We start from the raw sequence: 21945 nt of genomic DNA on the forward strand, positions 1-21945 counted from the left end.
AAATGGCCAAAGTTCAATGACCTTTGACTTTGGTCATGTGACCTGAAACTTGCATGAGATGTTCAGTGATACTTGAATACTCTTATGTCCAAGTTTTATGAACTAGATCCAGACAATGTCAAAGTTATGATGGTTTTTCAACAAATACCCCAACATGGCTAAAGTCCATTGACCTTTAATGACCTTTGACCATGGTCATGTGGCCTGAAACTTGTACAGGATGTTCAGTGATACTTGATTAACTCTTATGTCCAAGTTTTATGAACTAGACCAACACACTTACAGAGTTATGATGGTAATTCAACAAATACCCCCAACATGACAAAAGTTCATTGATCTTAAATGACCTTTGACCTTAATCATGTGACCTGAAACTAACACAGGATGATCAGTGATACTTGATTAACTCTTATTTCCACGTTTTATGAATAAAACCAATACAGGATACAGAGATATGATGGTAATTTAACAAATACCCCCAACATGGCAAAAGTTCATTGCCTTAAATGACCTTTGGCCTTTATAGTCATGTGGCCTGAAACTCGTACAGGATGTTCAGTGATACTTGATTAACTCTTATGTCCAAGTTTTATGAACTAGACCAACACACTTACAGAGTTATGATGGTAATTCAACAAATACCCCCAACATGACAAAAGTTAATTGACCTTAAATGACCTTTGGCCTTAGTCATGTGACCTGAAACTCAGAGGGGATGTTCAAAGATACTTGATTACTCTTATGGCCAAGTTTCATGAATCAGATCCATAAACTTCAAAGTTATGATGGTGATTCAACAGATACCCCAACATGGCCAAAGTTCATAGACCTTTGATCTTGGTCATGTGACCTGAAATTCACACAGGATGTTCAGTGATACTTGATTACTCTTATGTATGTACTAGACCAATAAACTTTCAAAGTTATGATGGTAATTCAACAGATACCCCCAACTTGGCCAAAGTTTGTTGACCATAAATTACCTTGATCATGTGACCTGAAACTCACACAGGATGTTCAGTGATACCTGATTACTCTTATATCCAAGTTTCATGAATCAGATCCATAAACAATCTAAGTTATGATGGTAGTTCAACAGATACCCCAACTTGGCCAAAGTTCATTGACCCTAAATGACCTTTGACCTTGGTCATGTGACTTGAAACTCAGACAGGGTGTTCAGTAATACTTCATTGACCTTATGTCCAAGTTTCATGAACTAGGTCCATATATTTTCTAAGTTATGATGACATTTCAAAAACTTCACCTTAGGTTAAGATTTTGAAGTTGATTCCCTCAACATGGTCTAAGTTCATTGACCCTAAATGACCTTTGACCTTGGTCATGTGACCAGAAACTCGGGCAGGATGTTCAGTAATAATCGATTATTAATCTTATGGCCAAGTTTCATGAACTAGGTCCATATACTGTCATATAAGTTATGCTGTCATTTAAAAAACTTAAAGGGATGGTCCAGGCTGGAGGTATATCTATTTCCATACATAAAGTAAATTCACAGAACAAAATGCTGAAAATTTGATCAAAATCGGATAACAAATAACAAAGTTATTGAATTTTAAAGATTGCATTATCCAATGAAATAGTTCTAGGGATGTCGTCATGAATATTCATTAGGTGGATGGATGATGTCTGATCCCACTTGTTCTCTTGTATTTTATTATATCACATTAGGTTTATTAAAAAAATTTCTACCAAGAACTAAAACAATTGGATTGACATTCGATTAAGTGCATTAGTTAACTAGAGATGCTCGGCGGGTCGCGCGGTCAAGCACATGTATCCCTGAACCCACCACGTCATCCGTCATTGCGATATATGGGTACCAAATTTGATGACAATAATATGACGTAGCAGCATGACTCTGCAGAACCTAAAATATTGTCCAGTAGCACCTGTTGGGGAATAAAATTATAGAGTAATCTGGATATATTGTAGCGGCCGCCGCTCTCGCTTATTTCTTCCATTCCGACCTCTGCGTCAGGATGGTGTTCAGTCTTTGGTGGATCACCTGAGCTTTACTCTATTTCCATTTCGTCTATCTAAATATCTTCCGAGCATGCAGTTTCCAAGAGAATTATTATAATAAAAGAGTGGAAGAAAATGCTAGAGCGACTCACTATAGATTATTTGCAATTAAGGGTCGTTTCGTCAAAATATACGACTATGGGGGTACACAGCAAAGAAAGACACAGGGGTTTGTGACTCAGATTTTAGTTTCAATGGCAAAAAGAAAAATAACGGTGCACTTTATTATTCAAATTGCATAAATATATATATACATGTAGTTTACTTGATTCGCCACTGTTACAGGTAAACAATGTCTAATATTTACAAATAAGCTCTAAGATATTTTTGTTATTAGAGGAATATAAAGACCATTTATTAAACTTTTATTTTGGGCATCCAAGTATAATAATTTTCCAAATCTAACCGGCGTCTAGCTTGTTAAAGAGAAAACTTTTATTTCCAGCTTCCCAGTCTAGACATTCGTTTCCACGTCTGTTAATTCCGGCGTCGATATATACGAAGAGATTGATTCCTAGACTATTTACTTCAGGTCGCTCGCCCAAAATAATTATTAAGAAAATTTATATCATAGCAAGATCTATACTCTAATTAATCTGGACCTTTATTGGGGAATTCTCATATTCATACATATGGGTCAATATAGGGACTTAATTAAATTCATATCGAGGTTTCCAGCGTCTATAGGCCTTGGCTATAGGCTTGTTTCCTGCGTCTGTTTACCTTTCCAAGTTTTCCAAGTCTTCCCTGTGGCAAGCCTTCCGCAGTCAGATTTCCGTTGTTTGTGCCAGCCCCGGCGACTAAACGTCTCTTATTTATATGGACAAATTGCGGACGTAGGGGAAAACGGTGCGCCGAGCGGGTTTGGATAGCACACACACGTCTACGCGCAGCGTATAATGTACAGAGAACTCGAACTGTGTTTTATCGAAGCCAGTTTATTCACAATTTCTCATTTATTACTACAAAACATTCAATAAGTCGATACGCTTCCAAAAGGATATATCTTTTTGCACTGAAATATATACAGAACCATTCATATCAATACTTATGTACGTACATAAACACAGCCAGTGACGAATTATTCAATCTATATCTACACCAATTCAATCATATAAAACTGCAAAACAACTTTTCTCCTAACATTTCATCATTAAAAACTTTATTTACAAAAATACATTAAAAACCTTATTTACAAACCTAATACATTAATCATTTTGGAATATGAAATCTCAAGTAATTTCTAATAATAACCGAAAGACATAATACTCACGGTTGAATAAATTCTCGCGACAGCTATGAATAATGAGTAAACAATAGTCATGCGCAGGGCTGATTGTTTACGTCACGATCCTTGTTGCGGGATCGTTACAATATTTTACAAACCTAACCCTAAGACCCCCATTAAAAATGATAGGCATCTTTGCTTCACCTTCTAATATTGCTTCTGTGTGCCAACTGTTATGACAAACTAGAAAAAAAGTAGTAAAATGTTTTACAAAATTTTCCACAAAAATATGGTTACCATGGCAACCAAGTCTCCACCCACTCCAAAATCATTAGGCAGCTTTGCTTTACCATAATGGACCTTCATGACAAATCAGAAAATAATTGGAGAAAAAATGCAGCCAATAGAGTACTCAAAAAGGTAATCACTGCTATTTTTTTACCATAGCAACGATGTCTCCGCCCACACCAAAATCAACAGGCAGATTTGGTATACCGCACTCAACCTTCATGTCACATTTGAAGATGATCGGAGAAGAAATGCAGCTGGTAGAGCGCTCACAAAGACATCTCTGCTATTTCCACAACAACTCGTTACCATGGCAACAATGTCTCCGCCCACACAAAAATCCATAGGCGGCTTCGCTATACCACACTCAACCTTCATGCCACATTTGAAGATGATCGGAGAAGAAATGCAGCTGGTAGAGCGCTCACAAGGACATCTCTGCTATTTCCACAAAAACTCGTTACCATGGCAACGATGTCTCCGCCCACACCAAAATCAATAGGCGGCTTTGCTATACCACACTCAACCTTCATGTCACATTTGAAGATGATCGGAGAAGAAATGCAGCTGGTAGAGCGTTCACAAGGACATCTCTGCTATTTCCACAAAAACTTGTTACTATGGCAATGATGTCTCCGCCCACACCAAAATCAATAGGCTTCTTCGCTATACAACATTCAACCTTCATGCCAAATTTGATGACGATGGGAGAAGAAATGCAGCTGATAGAGCGCTCACAACGAAATCTCTGCGGCGGACGTGGCGCAAGGAGGCCAAACCCATACATGTAGTATCCTCCGAACTCCGTTCGGGGGATACAATTATTGCCACAACTTTTTTCATCATAACAGAGACATATCATTTACACATGTATGAAAAAATTAAACATTTATGATTTCATGTAATAACATAAGAAAAAAGAAAGTGGGGTTGTGACATTATCAGCCCACCTAATGAATATTCATGACGAAGTGCATATAACTGTTTTCACAAAATATTGATAAACTTTAAAATTCAATAACTTTGTTATTTGTTATCCGATTTTGATGAAATTTTCAGCATTGTGCTCTGTGAATTTTACTCTATTTATTTAGATGTAAATATTTTCAGCCCGGACCATTCCTTTAACCTTTGATTAAGATTTGGTGTTGAAGCCTCCGCTAGAAAAGCGGCACCTAGTACAGTCTCACTCTGCTATGCAGGCGAGACAAAAATCTCAACATCACTCAAATTCAATGTAAAATTATATTTTCGTAAATGCACTATTCATTTCATGGAAGAAAATATAAATCTTTGACTTATCAACTGCAGATATGGCCTAAAATTATTGCTTCCTTGACTTGACAACATTCTCCATTGCTGCAAAAGCAATAGATGGCTCTTCAACACTAGCTAGCTTGCATGCTAGCTGCACGTGTAGAAATTTGTGTTACAAATCCAGGCAGCGAGCAAGATTTCTGTGTGTTCTGGGATTTTTCTTATTTTTGGTTTGGAATAGCGATAGAAGGCAGTTAATGTCTTACTGTTCAATAAGAGGTATGATTTTAACTGTTAATTATACTAGCAGCTCGGTCAATCAAAAGAGGGTAAAATCTTACTAGTACTACTGCGTAATGCTTCAGTCTCCCTGTACGCCGCTAACGCTACTGAAGAGCGCTCACCGAACATGGATTGGCCCTCCAGCGAAAGTCACAACAAATCATTAAATTGTGAAAAGAGAAAGACAGAGATGGTGTAAAAGTGAGTTTTATTTTGTTCTTTTTACAAGTCCACATTAGGTGGTTTCAGACCGCCTCGAAGTTCGCCAGTTCCAGGTATTCTCTGATCGGGAAATTTACCCCGATCAGAAAATACCAGGTATTTTGGCGGTCTGAAAGCAAACTACGCGTAATATCCCCGAAAGAAAATACCCGATAAATAGTAGGTACTTGGCGAAATTACGAGAACTTTCGCGGGGATTTTTCCAAGGTCGTGGGTATTTTGGCGGTCTGAAAGCAAATTACGGGAACTTTTAGCCCAGCGTGTCGTTGGGTGCGGCGCCGTGCATGGGTTGCTGCTGGGCTAGTGATTTTGAATTTCGCGCCTTGCTGCTTATCAGACCATACTGCGCATGCTCGTAACTTCAGGAACTTATCCCGAAGGGTATGTTTCAGGGCGGTGTGAATGCAGGAATAATTAATGGGTATTTTTCAGCCTAAAAAAGTTCTCGTAATTTAACGGGGATTCTTGTGATCGAGGCGGTTTGAAACCACCTATTTTCGAACGAATCTTCAGAATGAGCAATGCTATTTTGTTTTCGGATTAACGAACCTTAAGAATAATCAATCTTTGGAATAAAGCCAAAAATGTTCAGATTAATGAACCCTTTTTTCCGGATTAACGAACATCGAGGTATAGGCAAATTATGTGTTTCGCAATTACGAACCTTCGGAATTACAAAGTGTAACCTGATTCACCAGTTGGCCTCTCTTACACTCAGCAACTGCTGCCAGCACAAGTTATTTTGATGGTATTTTGCCTGATATTTACAACCCTCCCCAAAAAAGAAATTAAAAAAAATCGAAGTTTAACAAGTTAGAAATTGCTCATGGCGCTAATGATAATGACCCCCTAAAAAACGCCAAGTCTGCATCTTTTTAGGGGTACTACATGTACGCAACCTCAATTCAAAGTAGGTAAAAACATGGAAAACAAGGCAAACGCCAAGCGTTGTCTCGCCTGCATCTTGCAGTCATGAAGAGACTGCATGTCAAATCTGATGGGTAACATTTAAGAAACTTTGTTAAGGGTAGGGTTTCACACGTCAATACTTGTTAAGGGGTGCATTTTCAGAATATGGAAATTACGTGTTTAGGGTGCTTTTCGAGACCCCATGGTCGCGCATGGTATCCACTCGTGAATGGAAGTAGCCCCCCCCCCCCCCCGGGTTCTGAAGTAAAATGTTAGTGTTAAAAAATATAAAATTATAAAGTTCATGTCACTAGAGGAACAAAGTAGTGTGAAAGTTCATTGACCTTTGACCTTAATCAAATTCAACTCACATTCGAACCTGACCTGCACCTTTTCCATGACTGGCACTGTGCTGTGTTGTAACACAGTTTTTAAAGAATAAACAAGTAAAATACAAAATCTGGTTCAGGTATAGAGAGTACTGAGTTCTGAAGTAAGATAATATTCAAACTTGACCTGTGCCTTCAGGAGATGGACCTCTGGTATGAATTTGGCGATCCCACCTCAAAGCTATAGAAAGTTATTGGGTGTACAACGTAGCACAGTGCCAGTCATGGAAAGTTCATTGACCTTTGACCTTATTCACATTTCGACTCATATTCGAACTTGACCTGTGCCTTCCCGAGATGGACCTCTGGTATGAATTTGGTGATCCCAACTCGAAGCTATAGAAAGTTATTGTGTGTACAACATAGCACAGTGCCAGTCATGGAAAGTTCATTGACATTTGACCTTTGACCTTATTCACATTTCGACTCATATTCGAACTTGACCTGTGCCTTCAGGAGATGGACCTCTGATATGAATTTGGTGATCCCACCTCGAAGATATAGAAAGTTATTATGTGTACAACATAGCACAGTGCCAGTCATGGAAAGTTCATTGACCTTTGACCTTATTCACATTCGACTCATATTCGAACTTGACCTGTGCCTTCAGGAGATGGACCTCTGGTATGAATTGGGTGATCCCACCTCAAAGCTATAGAAAGTTATTGGGTGTACAACGTAGCACAGTGCCAGTCATGGAAAGTTCATTGACCTTTGACCTTATTCACATTTCGACTCATATTCGGACTTGACCTGTGCCTTCAGGAGATGGACCTCTGGTATGAATTTGGTGATCCCACCTCAAAGCTATAGAAAGTTATTGAGTGTACAACGTAGCACAGTGCCAGTCATGGAAAGTTCATTGACATTTGACCTTTGACCTTATTCACATTTCGACTCATATTCGTACTTGACCCGTGCCTTCAGGGGATGGACCTCTGGTATGAATTTGGTGATCCCACCTCGAAGATATAGAAAGTTATTATGTGTACAACATAGCACAGTGCCAGTCATGGAAAGTTCATTGACCTTTGACCTTATTCACATTCGAACTTGACCTGTGCCTTCAGGAGATGGACCTCTGGTATGAATTTGGTGATCCCACCTCAAAGCTATAGAAAGTTATTGGGTGTACAACGTAGCACAGTGCCAGTCATGGAAAGTTCATTGACCTTTGACCTTATTCACATTTCGACTCATATTCGAACTTGACCCGTGCCTTCAGGAGATGGACCTCTGGTATGAATTTGGTGATCCCACCTCGAAGATATAGAAAGTTATTATGTGTACAACATAGCACAGTGCCAGTCATGGAAAGTTCATTGACATTTGACCTTTGACCTTATTCACATTTCGACTCATATTCGAACTTGACCTGTGCCGTCAGGAGATGGACCTCTGATATGAATTTGGTGATCCCACCTCGAAGATATAGAAAGTTATTATGTGTACAACATAGCACAGTGCCAGTCATGGAAAGTTCATTGACCTTTGACCTTATTCACATTCGACTCATATTCGAACTTGACCTGTGCCTTCAGGAGATGGACCTCTGGTATGAATTTGGTGATCCCACCTCAAAGCTATAGAAAGTTATTGGGTGTACAACGCGTAGCACAGTGCCAGTCATGGAAAGTTCATTGACCTTTGACCTTATTCACATTTCGACTCATATTCGAACTTGACCTGTGCCTTCCCGAGATGGACCTCTGGTATGAATTTGGTGATCCCACCTCGAAGCTATAGAAAGTTATTGGGTGTACAACACAATTGTTGATGACGACGCCGACGATGCCGGAAATAGTGATACCTATGTCTCGCTCCGCTACGCAGGCGAGACAAAAACAGAGTGCTGTGTTTATTGGTAGACAAAAAATAAAATAAAAAAACAGGAAAACTCAAGAAAAAGGGAGAAATTGTCAAGCCTATTTTTCTTTAAATTTTCTTTTTCATCTATACATGGCAGTAAAATTACCCTTTAGGCCCTCGGGAGATGTACATGTACATGTAGGCATCTCTGTGGAGATCTCTGTTTCACTAACTGCATGAATCTATATTTTGAGCTTTACCTTCAACCTTTCCATTACCTTATTTTAACTTTGAAATTTCAAACAATTACAGGTACACATCAGTTTCAAAGTTAATCACTCATTTCCAGTAGTTCAGAAACGAGAACTTACCCTCTTGCTCCATCACCATTCCCAGCGTCTCCATCTTGAGATGACGTCTGATTTCTATTCTGAAAACACCTTCCACATACAGTAAACCTCATATATACTGTAGAAATGCAAATAAAGAAATCACTTAAGAAGAAAAAGAGACCCTAGAAAAAAATTGCTAGGCACAATTAAACGGGGTTCCAAAAGAAACTGATCAAAACTTTACAAGGGCATTGCACAAATTCCACTAAGTGAAAATGATCAATATTTTTACACAGGCTAGCTTCAATAATCTTTACAAAGCAATATGTCAATAATTGATAGATTGGTTCAATCACAGAGAGGCTATGGTCCTTTGCATTGTTAATTGGTTTCAGAATCCAGTCACAAAATGGCAAAAGAAAGACCAATGAAAATGAGATGGGATTAAACTTCCCATTTTTGTCACAACTATCCTTTATAGTGGTAAAGAAGCTATAGGAATAAGTTAAAATCAAAGTTTTAAATGACACACCTAGATCCCTGGATGTTATCCCAGTAAGCAGGGGATAATCTGAACACGATGTTATCCGTGTGTGGCTGAGCAAGATACACACACAGGCCGTTCAGACTGTCCCCCGTCACCTGGGGGAAGGGGGAGAGAAATCTGATCTCTTTACGACCGACCGTCCATACATCCCCCGGAGTCCGGGAGGTTGGCACCGGGGGATGAGTGGCCTAGGTAATCGGCTTGGGAAATGCAATTACTTGCAGCTAGCCGAGCACAAGCACAGTACTGAGCGGAAGCAGTTCTCTTGACACCACATTTCGCGCATGCGCACTTATATGATTAAAACAGGTGCACAATCTCGGATTACGAGCCAAAGTCGCTCTTCCTTCGAAAAACCCTGGGGATAGAACCGGGACACGGGGGACAATCCGTCAAGACTGTCGATTTTCCGGGGGATGTCCCGGGTACCAGGGGATTCCATGGGGGATGTCCCGAGTGACTGAGGACAGTCTGAACAGGGGGTTAGACACACACCGTGTTCAGATTATCCCCCTGCATGCTTACCGGACATCCCCAGGAGGGTTCGTGTGTGGCTGTGTGATTGGTCCAATCATCTTCCTTCTGCCATTTTGTGACTTTAGATTCTGAAAACAATTGATGTGAGGAGCTATAGCCTCTCTGTGATTGAACCAATCTCTTAATTATTGACATATTGCTTTGTAGTTAGTGCTTTGTAAAGATTATTGAAGTTAGCCTGTGTAAAAATGTTGTTCATTTTGACTTGGTGGAATTTGTGCAGTGCCTTTGTAAAGTTTGATCAGATTCTTTTGGAACCCAGTTTATTAACCTATCATGAATTTGATCCTTCAAATAAACAAAGATTATATTGATAGTCAACATCATGATCTAAAGAAAAAATCATCCATTATCACATTCACACATAAGTTGTGTCTTTCACAAGAGGGCCACAACCCTCAACCCTGTACAGCAAAGAAACCCCTGTAAAATCAGATTTCCAGTCCATAATTCTACTCAAACATAAGTCTTCATCTTTTAAAAGCAGTGTTTCTCTGTAATAGTATGTAGTGGTATTGCATACTGCAGCAAAATACTGTATTTGTTTACAGAGCTCGTACAAAGTTGCATGCAGTAAGGCGAGGTGATGCAAGTTGAGATAATTTGAGCACTAATACTGCGTTGGTCTGCGTAAGCTGCTTGATTTTGCTCATAATTGCTTATTCATGCGTTCTCTTGGTAGTATTTGCTTACTGCAACTTGTCTTTACTCACATAGATTGTGGTTGATTTAGTTGCGAATGTTTGACAAAATTTTCATACTACGCGAGCATGCAAGGCGTCTGCGTATTGACCTCGAATAAGTTTGTTATATTGCGTTGCCTTTGAATGCAATTGTCTGCATTATCACAATACACAGCTGTATGCAACCCATAACACAAAGGTGTGACCTAGGACTAGCTTCATGCTTAAATGCTAAAGTGACCTGGAATGGGCCCTGCTGCACATTAAACAATAAATCACTTTTTCAGGGGCTACTTTTGAGCTCACTACCCCAAATTCGCTACATTGTATCAAAGTTTATATTGGACCCTATGGGAATTTTATTGGCTCTTTTTTTTTAAAAGTTTATGAGGGCTCCATGAGGCATTTCGGGGACCAAATCACCCAAGCCCCCATGAGATTTTTCCCTGCCCTATTGCAAACAAGAGTGTCGCTAGGGCGAGCACATAATATGCCAACCTGTGATGCAGAAAATGGAGTTATTGGTCAAACAAGAATAGTGAAAGGTGGGGACTTGACCTTTGGACCTCAAAATCGATAGGATTCCGGGGATCCATGCTTGTATCATACACACCAAATTATATGAGCCTAGCTTAAAGACCCTGACCAGAAAGGTAATGACCATTTTGGATTTAAGCAAATTAGCAAAATTGCCCAAATGGCAACTTTGGGCAACCAAGCTGAATTTGTTCTAGGACCCCATATAGGAACACAAATCACAGAAAAACTTCATCGAAAAGAACATTTCTAGGTTGGTATATTGTACAAATCGACTATTAACTAAAGTTATCGCGTTTACAAGGACTTCAGAAGGGTAAGGTGACAACACATCACTGTGACCTTGACCTTTGACATTCCGACTTCAAATTCAATAGGCTTCCTGGGGTCCATGCTAGTATCACACCAAATTATTTGAGCCTAGCTTAAGTTGAACTGAAGTTATCACGTTTGCAATGACTGCAGAAGGGTAAGATGAAAACATGTCACTGTGACCTTGACCTTTTGCGTAACATAACCCTGGGAGGCCAGAGTAAAAGCAGGCATTTCTTCAGACTGGCGTGAAATGTTCCAAATTTCCTGTCAATCTTCTCGATCAAAAAACATACATTTTGAATGGCACTGCCCACATTCATGGAATGTCTTTCCAGACGTACTAACAGCAGCAAGTGGATGTAATTAGGCCCCCGCTCCACTTAGAAATGTTTGTTCCTGTAACTTATTTTTTGCTGACTCCAGTTTAAAAGTTCTCTTTCCCCCGTTCCTGCCCAATCTGTAAGTTTGCAAAATCATAGCAAGATTAGCAAAGTGGAATGGATGCAACTGGTTTTATGAGTGAGATTTTTTAGTCACAATTCAGTGACACTTCTTTGCAACAAAATCCTTAGGAGTTAGGAGTGTTTGTAAAAAGAGCTAACTGGGACTTAGAGTTGGACATAAATTCCAAGTTACATATGGTATAAAAGCATCACCACATCATGGTCAAATCATAAGAGGATGTGCACTATTGTGTATTAATCAATATGATTGTGTGTTACATGCCCATCAGCATTTAAGCATTCACTCTATTAAAGTCACACTTAAATGTAAAACAAGCCCCCCCACCAAAAAAAAACGTACCCCCCTTCCCGTTCTTTTAAAATCTAGAGTCAAATTTGTCTTTCTTTTTCTTCTTCGTCGTCATAATATCTTGAAATAAAATTTACTAAAATATTGTGTACCAAATCCTCCTGCAATTGTCTTTATAAACTTCAGTTATTTACGTACCTGCGATGTATCCCATAATCTCTCCCCATGATTTAGTTACAGTTTTTGTTCTTCCATCAGTTGAATCTGCAAATTTAATTAAAAAGAGAAGATAGGAACACACTGACAAATAACTTAATACATTATCTGGATTATGAAATGAAAGTTTCTATAAATGTCAATAAAAAGTTGAAGAGCATTTAAGGTCACTGAATACAAAGGTAGGTATACATTGTGGGTATTATTTTTTTTCTTTCAATCGGAGGTTTATTTTAAAAGCTAAATTGAGTTTCGTTATATACTTCTCCTCTTTGATTATGATCATGACCACAGCTACTTCACAGAACAATGCTACAAGCAGTATAGACCTACTTATATTGTTACTACTCTGATTATCAACACATCAAAAAATTACCCACATTTTGATGTTTACGGGGCCAACCAAGACTTGCAAAATGTCGTGGATTTACTGCATCTCTCTATCTTGTCCAGAGGGAATGCACCAATTTAGTAAATACATATTCACAATCGCATGAATACGGGTACAGTAATTTCCCTAAGCCTCTAGATATTTGTTTACATGTGACTGAATGAATAACAAGTGGAATGCATCTGGCAGTATTGCCATGTTACATGATTCAATATAGTAAATGCCAACTCTGAAAAACAGCAATGATGAATAGGCCTATCTTTTTTTTAATAAAAAACAACATTAATTTGATTATATGAATAATAAATTAGTTGACCCTAAATGATCTTTTACCCTCCTAGCAACCTGAAGTGTCATTTTTCTATTTCCTGGTACTTTATACTGAATTAACATTTATGTAGTTTTGTGTCATTGGGACTAAGAATGTCAATATCTATGTTGATACCACAACATGGTCATTTTTTTAAAACCAAAATGACCTTTGACCTATAACGACAACATAGTCAGTTCTTCAACCTAAAATAACCTTTGACCTTGGTCATGTAACCTGAAAATCATGCAAGATTAACAGTGATACCGTACTTGAAAACCCTATGTCCAATTTTCATGAAATAGATGCTTTCAAAGTTTTAACATTTCAAAAACTTAACCTTGGTAAAGACTTCAATCTTGAAACAATATAATAAAAGTTCACTGAGCCTAAATGACCTTGACCATACGACCTGAAACTCAGACAGGATATTCAGTGATACATGTACTTTCACAGTTATAATGTCATTTCAAAACTTCCGTGGTCGGAAAAGTGACATCGATGTCTCTCTTCTGCTATGCAGGCAAAATAAAGATTCTTGATTTGATATCCATTACTTAGTAAACCCTAATTCCTTTCACGTCTATGTTATAAAACAATTGAACTTTTCTTTCTTTAAGAAAAAGGTCACAAACATAATTTTGAACAGAAATATAAGCATAAAGTTTATTTGATGTTAATCAATAAATACAACATGTGGAACGCCTCTGGCAGTCTCGCCTACTTTATGTCATTCAATACAGCAGCACGGATGACTTAGAAATAACTATTGAATAATTATTCACAAAAAAATCATGATTATAGTACACTACATATATGTTCATTGATCCTAAATTACCTTTGACCTTGGTCATGTGACCTGAAACTCATGCAGGACGTACAATGATCTTTAAGTTTAATTCACTATATCCGTAAAATTTCAAAGTTATAATGGTAAAATACCACAACATGGCCAAAGTTCATTGACCCTAAATTACTTTTGACCTTGTTCATGTGACCTGAAATTTGCACAGGATGTTCGGTGATATTTGATTGCTCTTATGTCCTGGGGGCCATTTCATTAAGCTGTTTGTAAGTTACAAGTAACTGTAAGAATGACTGGTGACCTTTTCTTGTGGTAATTGATATTCACCATTAAATGTTCATTGGTGATTATTCAGTGCGTAAGAAGGTTCAAAAGTCATTCTTAAAGTCATTCTTAACTTTCATACATGTATGAACAGCTTTTTGAAGCACCCACCTGGTTTCATGAAGTAGATCCATAAACTTTCATAGTTATGATGGTAATTCATTGAATATATACCCTAATATGGCAAAAGTTTGTTGACCCTAAATGACCTTTGACCGTAGTCATGTGACCTGAAACTCAGGCAGGATGTTCAGTAATACACTGTTATCCTATGTCTAAGTTTTATTAACTGGATCCATAAACTCTAAGCTATGATGACATTTCAGAAACTTGGTTAAGATTTCGATGTTGATTCCCCCAACATGATCAAAGATCATTGACCCTTGATGATATTTGACCTTGGTCATGCAACCAGAAACTCAGACAATCTGTTTAGTAATACATGTACTCAATTATTCTTATGTCCCAGTTTCATGAACTGGGTCCATATACTTCCTAAGTTATGATGACATTTCAAAAACTTCGGCTTGGTTAAAATTTCATTGTTAACAACGCCGCCTCCGCTGTGGGAATAGCGGCGCCTATCTAGACTTGCTCTAGACAAGCGTAACAAAAATAATTATATATTTTCAAAATAAAGGCTAAATGTAATTTGAATTAATATTCATGAAGTACTAGAAGGGTAATTGTAATTTTGAAAATTTTGCGGTATAATTAATCTTGATTTTTTTATCTGTATGATTTCACACAATATTACAGAAGACATGAAAATAATTCATTGCACACAAAAAGGTGCAATTTAAATAAACATGGTTATGGCCTGCCATTACTAGCTGTACCAATACAACTTCGAAGTTTAAAACCTTACCTAAATTCATTTTACAGCACTTATAGCAGACACAGGCACAACAAGCTGATAAAGGAACCACGAAAAAAAGGAAAAAAATGCACAATAATGCAGCCAATACTATCAATGTTGTTGTAAACAATTCCCCTCCAGATGTACTCTCCTCCACCCGCACAGGACCATCTGTCGATTACAAAAAAAAAATAGCAACTGTCACAAGTATATAATTAAAATTGAGTAATAAAAATATTTGTCTTAATCATCAATCCCACTTGTAGAAATTTTTTTAACCCTTTGCATGCGTACTTCACACCAATGCACACTTGGTGCCGCGAGAACTTTGCATTTCATGCTTAACAGAACTATTGTTTCCCTCCCTGAAAACAATTCCGCACAGAGGGGTTCATGGCCCAGTGCACAAAGAGTTTAATACTGAGAAGAAAGAAGGTGAAGAAAATAATACTCATTATGCAACTCCCAAGAATGTTCTGTGATCTGATGGGTCCAAATCGGATCACATATATAACATAGGGTATTTATATTGCACACATATTCACCTTGTTAGGTGCTCAAGGCGCTCCTATATTACCCGGCTAAGCTAGGCGCACGGTTCACAGCGCACACAGCTTCTTGAGGAATTACTTGCTAATGGTACCCATTTACATCACCTGGGTTGACTGCAGCACATTATGGATCAGTTTTTTGCGGAAGGAAATTACGCCATGGCTGGGATTCGAACCCACGACCCTCTGTGTCAAAGTCCAGAGACTAATCCACTGGGCCACAACGCTCCACGATTTTCAGATACATGATATTCAGCGATTTGCACTATGGCATCCAAAATGCACTACCCTGCACTCTGACATCATACCAAAATGTACTACCATGCACTCTGACATCATACCAAATGCACCATCATGCATGCATGCATGATGTCATAGTGTGAGGTCTGGAATTATCTAGAATTTAGATAAAATATAGCAATCGGGCAACTCAGTAACATGGGGGGGGGTGCATAAAACAACCAATGCATGCATTCTTGTGCATAGAGGATTTAAATAATGAACTCTGTGCTCGACTCGCCAAATAGAACCATTGGCTCTTCTCGCACATCGTTCATTATTTGGCCCTGCATGCACACGCTTACATGCATTATTTGTATACTATTAAAGGACAAGTCCACCCCAACAAAAAGATTTAAATAAAAAGAGAAAAATCCAACAAGCACTCCACAGAAAATTTCATCAAAATCGGATGTAAAATAAGAAAGTTATGACATTTTTAAGTTTCTCTTAATTTCACATAATAGTACATGTATATGCACATGCTGGTCGGTATGCAAATAATGAGGAGCTGATGACATCACTCAATATTTCTTTTATAATAATAATAATGGCATATTTACCCAGGGTAGCTACTTCAGTTCCGAAAACTGTTCTCCCAGCGGGCCCTGCTACCCTGGCTTTAGCACGGCTACCTTGATCAGGCGCTCGAGCATTCAAGGAATTTATTTCTTCCTACCGGGTATACCCATTCACCTCACCTGGGTAGAGTGCAGCACAATGTGGATAAATTTCTTGCCGAAGGAAATTATGCCATGGCTGGGATTTGAACCCATGACCCTCTGTTTCAAAGTCCGGAGACTAATCCACTAAGCCACAACACTCCACAATTTATATTTTATTATGAAAATTTATATTTTATCATATGAAAAATTCAAATTTTCTCATTGTCCTGTGAAACAAGGTTATATTTCTCCCTAAACATGTGGAATTTCCATTGTTTAACATCTTATGGTTCAGTTAAGTTGGTTCTTATTGTCAAATCTGTAAAAATTGAAACATCGTCTAAATTTTCAAACAATAAATAACAAAAGAAATAGTGAGTGAGGGACATCATCAATTCTCTCATTTGCATGTGACTAAAATGTGCACATAACTATATTGTGAAAAATGAGCAAAACTTTAAAATGTTATAACTTTTTTATTCTACATCTGATTCTGATGAAATTTTTTGCATTTTTCTGAGTTGTACTTGAACTTTAAAATAAATTAAACAATATACTTAAAACAGAAAGCAATTCACAACCTGATGAATGTTAAATACAATACCTCTTTAAACCTGAAAGTTAAAACAAAATTGCCAATAGTAATATCATTTTTTTCTTGATTGTTTTTTTAAATTAATACTAATAGTCAATATATTTTCACCTTTCTTTAATCGCTCAGATGATATATTGTTTGTGTCTAATATTAACAGTAGTTTTTTTTTTTTTACATCTGTATGAGTCATCACAGCAATTCAATTCTAATACATGTATCATATCGACTCTATTTAGAAAGAATTCAATACCAGCTCATCATGGTTTCTCTTCACAGCCTACTGGGCTATTTCAGACCAGTATAGACTGGAAGCGGGAGGGTCAATTTGACCCTCCCGCTCAGATCTTGGCCACTGGTTGCAGCACACACCCCGATATTTTTAAATCTGTTGAATATTTCATAAGTTATCATGCGGAAACCAACTCACATATTTAATGAGCTGTGACCTTTGACCTGCGGACTCCGAATTCAAACTTAGCCTGTATTTTGGTGATCTACCTACACACCAAAATTTTCTTAAATCCATTAAATATTTTTCGAATTATTGCACAAAAACAAAGTGGGGGGATGGACGGACAGGGGCAACGCTTAATGCCCCCTCCGGACTTCGTCTGCGGGGGCATAAAAAAAGTTTTCACTTAGAAATAATGCTGTAAAATTGTGTATTTGCAATATCCTGAAGCTACAGAACTCTTAAAGCAAATGACAATACTGTCAAAAAATCTTTCATGAAACTTAGGGTTAAACAAAATCTATTGAGACAGATTATAGTTTGAAAAAATGTAGACCAGTGTACCTGGATATCCAAGATGGCGTCCAAAACGGCAGTCATTGTACTATCAACTCCAAAAATTGAAATAATCTATTGCTTGCTGCAGCGTCAACAAATTAGTTTATATCAAAAGGTTTCAAGTAAAAAATGCATCAGGACAGGTTTACAATAAAGTCAGTGAGTGTGTCAGAGAATCCAAGATTATCTTCCAAAATGACATCAATAAAGGACATTGTAACTTTAAAATGGTCCAAATTGATATAATATCCACCTAGTAAACGTAATTTGGGGACACTACCAAAAAGAAAAAAAATAAAATAATGGTTCCAAGGGAAAAATTATATACATTGGAAAAGTTTCAAGATTTGTCAAGAAATGCATGACTTCAAAAATGGTTGCTGTTTCTTTAAAAAATGGATGCAAAGTGCATATGCTGTCTACCTAAAGACATTTTTGTATCTTTCCCATGATTTCAAGGGTCAAATAATATAGGTTCAGACATTGCAGGGAAACGCTGTTGTCCAAAAATTGAAGGCGGCTCACATAATTGCATTCAAATTGGCCACCATTGATACAAAAATGGCAATACTTCATAATTTATATCATCCCATGTAGAACCATTATTTTGGTGTCTCTGCTACGTTTTTAAGGCTCTTAAAATAAGTGTTACAAGGCTCAAAATTAGGCGGTGGTGTAAAAACCTGAAAAAAGTAAACTTTAAAGAAAGGGTACATTATTACCTAAAAAGTACCGTTAAAAAGCTAATAAGTACTTTAAGACACATCATTTTAGTGCTTAGAACTATTCTAAGGTTTCATGAGTAGGGAATAACAGTCATTTTACGCAATTTTATAAGTCATTTTGGATTTTTATTTTTGAAAAAAACTGAAAATTGACCATCCTTGTTACTTGTCCCAATGTATTATTTGAGCCTTCAAACCACAATAGCGTAGACACCAAATATTTTTTTTTCACATAGCTATGAATATTTTTAACTTAATGGGACTCATTTTCGACGCATTTTTTTCTGAAGCCATCTTGGATTTTTGGACATACAGGACCACTTACTGTCCTTGTAACTTATCCTAATGTACATGATGTATTGCTTGAAGCTTTAAACAAAGGGTTAGACAACATGATCATATACCCCAGGCAGATATTAACAATCTATGTCAGTTTTTAGGTAACAACAACCATATTAGACTCCATTTTTGGAAACCATCTTTAATTTTGGACATGGTGGACCACTGACTGTCCTTGCAACTTGCTTGAATGCATTACTTGACCCTTTAAACCATGGATTAAACACCAAAATCATATAAGCCAGGCGGATATGAAACAAACTGTGTCGGTTTTAACTTAGCGACAGACATTTGAGACTCCATTTTTGCAAACCATCTTGGATTTTTGGACATACAGGACCACTGACTGTCCTTGTAACTTGTCCCAACGTATTACTTGACCATTTAAACCAAACCGAGGATTAGACACCAATATCATATTTCCCAGGCGGATATTAACCAAACTATGTCGGTTTTTAGGGTTTTAGATAACAGCCATTTTATGCTCGGATTTTGAAAGCCATCTTGGATTTTTGGACATAGTGGATCGCTGAATCTCCTTGTAACTTGCCCCAATATACTACTCGACCCTTAAAACCACCATTGAATAAAACCCATATTAAAGACACTAAAATAGGTAATAGATAAATTGTGAATTTTATGCTATGGCAGCCATTTTGGACGCCATCTTGGATTTCCAGGTACCCTGGCGTGCTTATGTTCACTCTACCTGTATCAGTAGACCTTTTACCCCCTACACCATTGAATATGCATCGAAAATGGATGTCTAAGGTGGATAAAGAGTTGGATATGTTAATTTTCAGTGAATGGCGGCCATTTTAGACGCCAATTTGAAAATAACCACTTTCCCGGATGCAGATTTTGATAGATTTTTAGTATGTTCCTGACATCAAATAGTACCAAAACAATTGAAAAACATTATTGTCGCAAGTTTTGGGGGTCAAAATAGAGCAAAAAAGGGTGTAGAATGGCAGCCATATTGTTTTTGCCATTTTGAGGATTTTAACATTAAATTCAAGGTTGGCAAACAACATATTTTGACTCAGCGCCCTCGAATTATGTTAACACACTTCTTAATTCAGTATTAACACGATTTGCCTAAGGCAGTCTACTTTTCTAAAATCTGGACCTGACTAAATCACTGTACCCATGGAGACTTAAAACTTGCCGCATAATGATGTCATAGTGATGTAAGGCAAGGACTAGCTACTCTTCCATGTACTCCAATACATCAAATAGCTAAGATGCAATTTTTTTCCAAGTTTTACTTCAAATCATATTTTTCTTTCATGAGGATATTTCATGAGGATATACTACCCGAATTTCTTATTCAGATTACTGCCCAAGGGGAATGGGGACTAAGGAGAAAACCACAAATCCCTGATAATTAAATACATGGCCTATTGGAAATTTGTTCTTGTCCCTTGTCATCATTCACCTACCCAGTTGCCAATTTGAAATCTACAGACTTAGCGATCTCAATTTTAAAGCAGCTGTAACTTTCTAATTGCTTGTCTGATTTCTTTCAAACTTTCACCATTCTGTTTTATTTCTTTTTCTCCTTTCCAACAGATTACATACTATATGATCAAGGCTGGATTCTCCTTTAACCCTGAAAGGACTAGGGGGCCATGATGGCCCCCCTCAATTCTTCGCGCGATATTTCCGAAACGCAAAAAGATAGTTCCGCAAAATTTTTCTTTGAAGTCTTGCGCAACTTTGGAGACAAAATTCGCGACATATGGGTATAGCATTGCGACACCACATGACTTTTTACGAGACAATGTCATGCCGAAAATGGCTCATTTTTATGCTTTGTGTACAAAGTCTATGGGAGATGAAATTTATAAAAGGGTGATTATTTTTCATTCTGATTGATCTGCTTAATTAATTAGGGGTTTAATTGAGTTGTTAAATGGTCTGTAATAATTCATATTTTAAACAACAATGAAAAACAAGGATATACATAAGAATTCTAAAAACAAAGAAATACATGAGGAAAAATTTGGCTTTTGCAATTTTTGTTTGTGGTAACCTTTAAACTAGATTACAAAGATGACATCTGGAAAAAAAGAAGAAAATTTGAAGTGAAATTGGATGTTAAATATGCAAATGTTTTTCACAAATAAATTTGCATATCATAATACATGTAAACAAAAAATAATATTTTCAGATTTTTTTTAAATGTGTGTGCCAAATGTCATGTTTGTTATGGTGAAATTTCACATCTCTGGTAGAAATTGCAAGCAGTGAAACATACAAAATCAAAGCAATGGCACTCATTCAGGCATATCACATGTGAAAAAAATAATAAAACATTGTGAGAAAATGAAATGCAATTATGGCAGATGCTATCTCATCAATCCATCCATTTCTGAAAGAAAATGGGACCAACCAAGGTTATTATATCAAAGGCAACATTTATCGTTGGGTAATTTTTTAATGAGCTACAATGTAATACAGTGTAGGTTTGCATGTAGGAATTTGTGTCATTGAGGGTAAACTGGACAAAATAGCGTTTTAACATAAAGCTTAAGTCCTTATCTCGTCAAAGTAGATGTCTCTGTGACATTTCAGAGACTAGAGTGGCAGAGATGTCTCTAGAGCAAATTTTCTACAGTCTAACCAAGGAGATATCCCTTTAATGTCTCCTGACAAGATGACAAACACTTTGCCTGACAATCGCAGGGGTGTTACTGCAAAGCACGTCTCTGAGATTAGTTGCAACAACATCTCAGAAAGGTTTCTGAGATGTCGCAGCCACAACTTTGAGAATTTACAGAAACATCCTTGTGACCATCGGGCAAAGTGCTAGTCATCTTGTCTGGAGACATCACAGAGACATATATCTAAGATGTCAGGGAGACATCTCCATAGTTAATAGACCAAAAACGTTTTGAGGGAGATGTCTCCATAGTCTCTGACATATTACATAGATCTCCTTTGGTGAGGGCTTTTAACA

The 21945-nt window shown here is 37.5% G+C and overlaps 1 protein-coding gene across 1 annotated transcript in view; it reads right to left on the reverse strand.

Annotated features, from left to right (window-relative positions):
• The window catches only part of LOC135156648 (uncharacterized), a 45453-nt gene that overhangs the window by 5165 nt on the left and 18343 nt on the right, over window positions 1–21945 (reverse strand). The window contains exons 5-7 of the mRNA XM_064109509.1: window positions 15049–15210; window positions 12333–12398; window positions 8802–8898 (exon numbers count right to left, since the gene is read on the reverse strand). Of these exons, the coding sequence (XP_063965579.1) occupies window positions 8802–8898; window positions 12333–12398; window positions 15049–15210 (325 nt within the window). The remainder of the gene's footprint in view (window positions 1–8801; window positions 8899–12332; window positions 12399–15048; window positions 15211–21945) is intronic.

This window comes from Lytechinus pictus, chromosome 14 (genome assembly GCF_037042905.1).
Source record: "Lytechinus pictus isolate F3 Inbred chromosome 14, Lp3.0, whole genome shotgun sequence".
Taxonomy (NCBI): domain Eukaryota; kingdom Metazoa; phylum Echinodermata; class Echinoidea; order Temnopleuroida; family Toxopneustidae; genus Lytechinus; species Lytechinus pictus.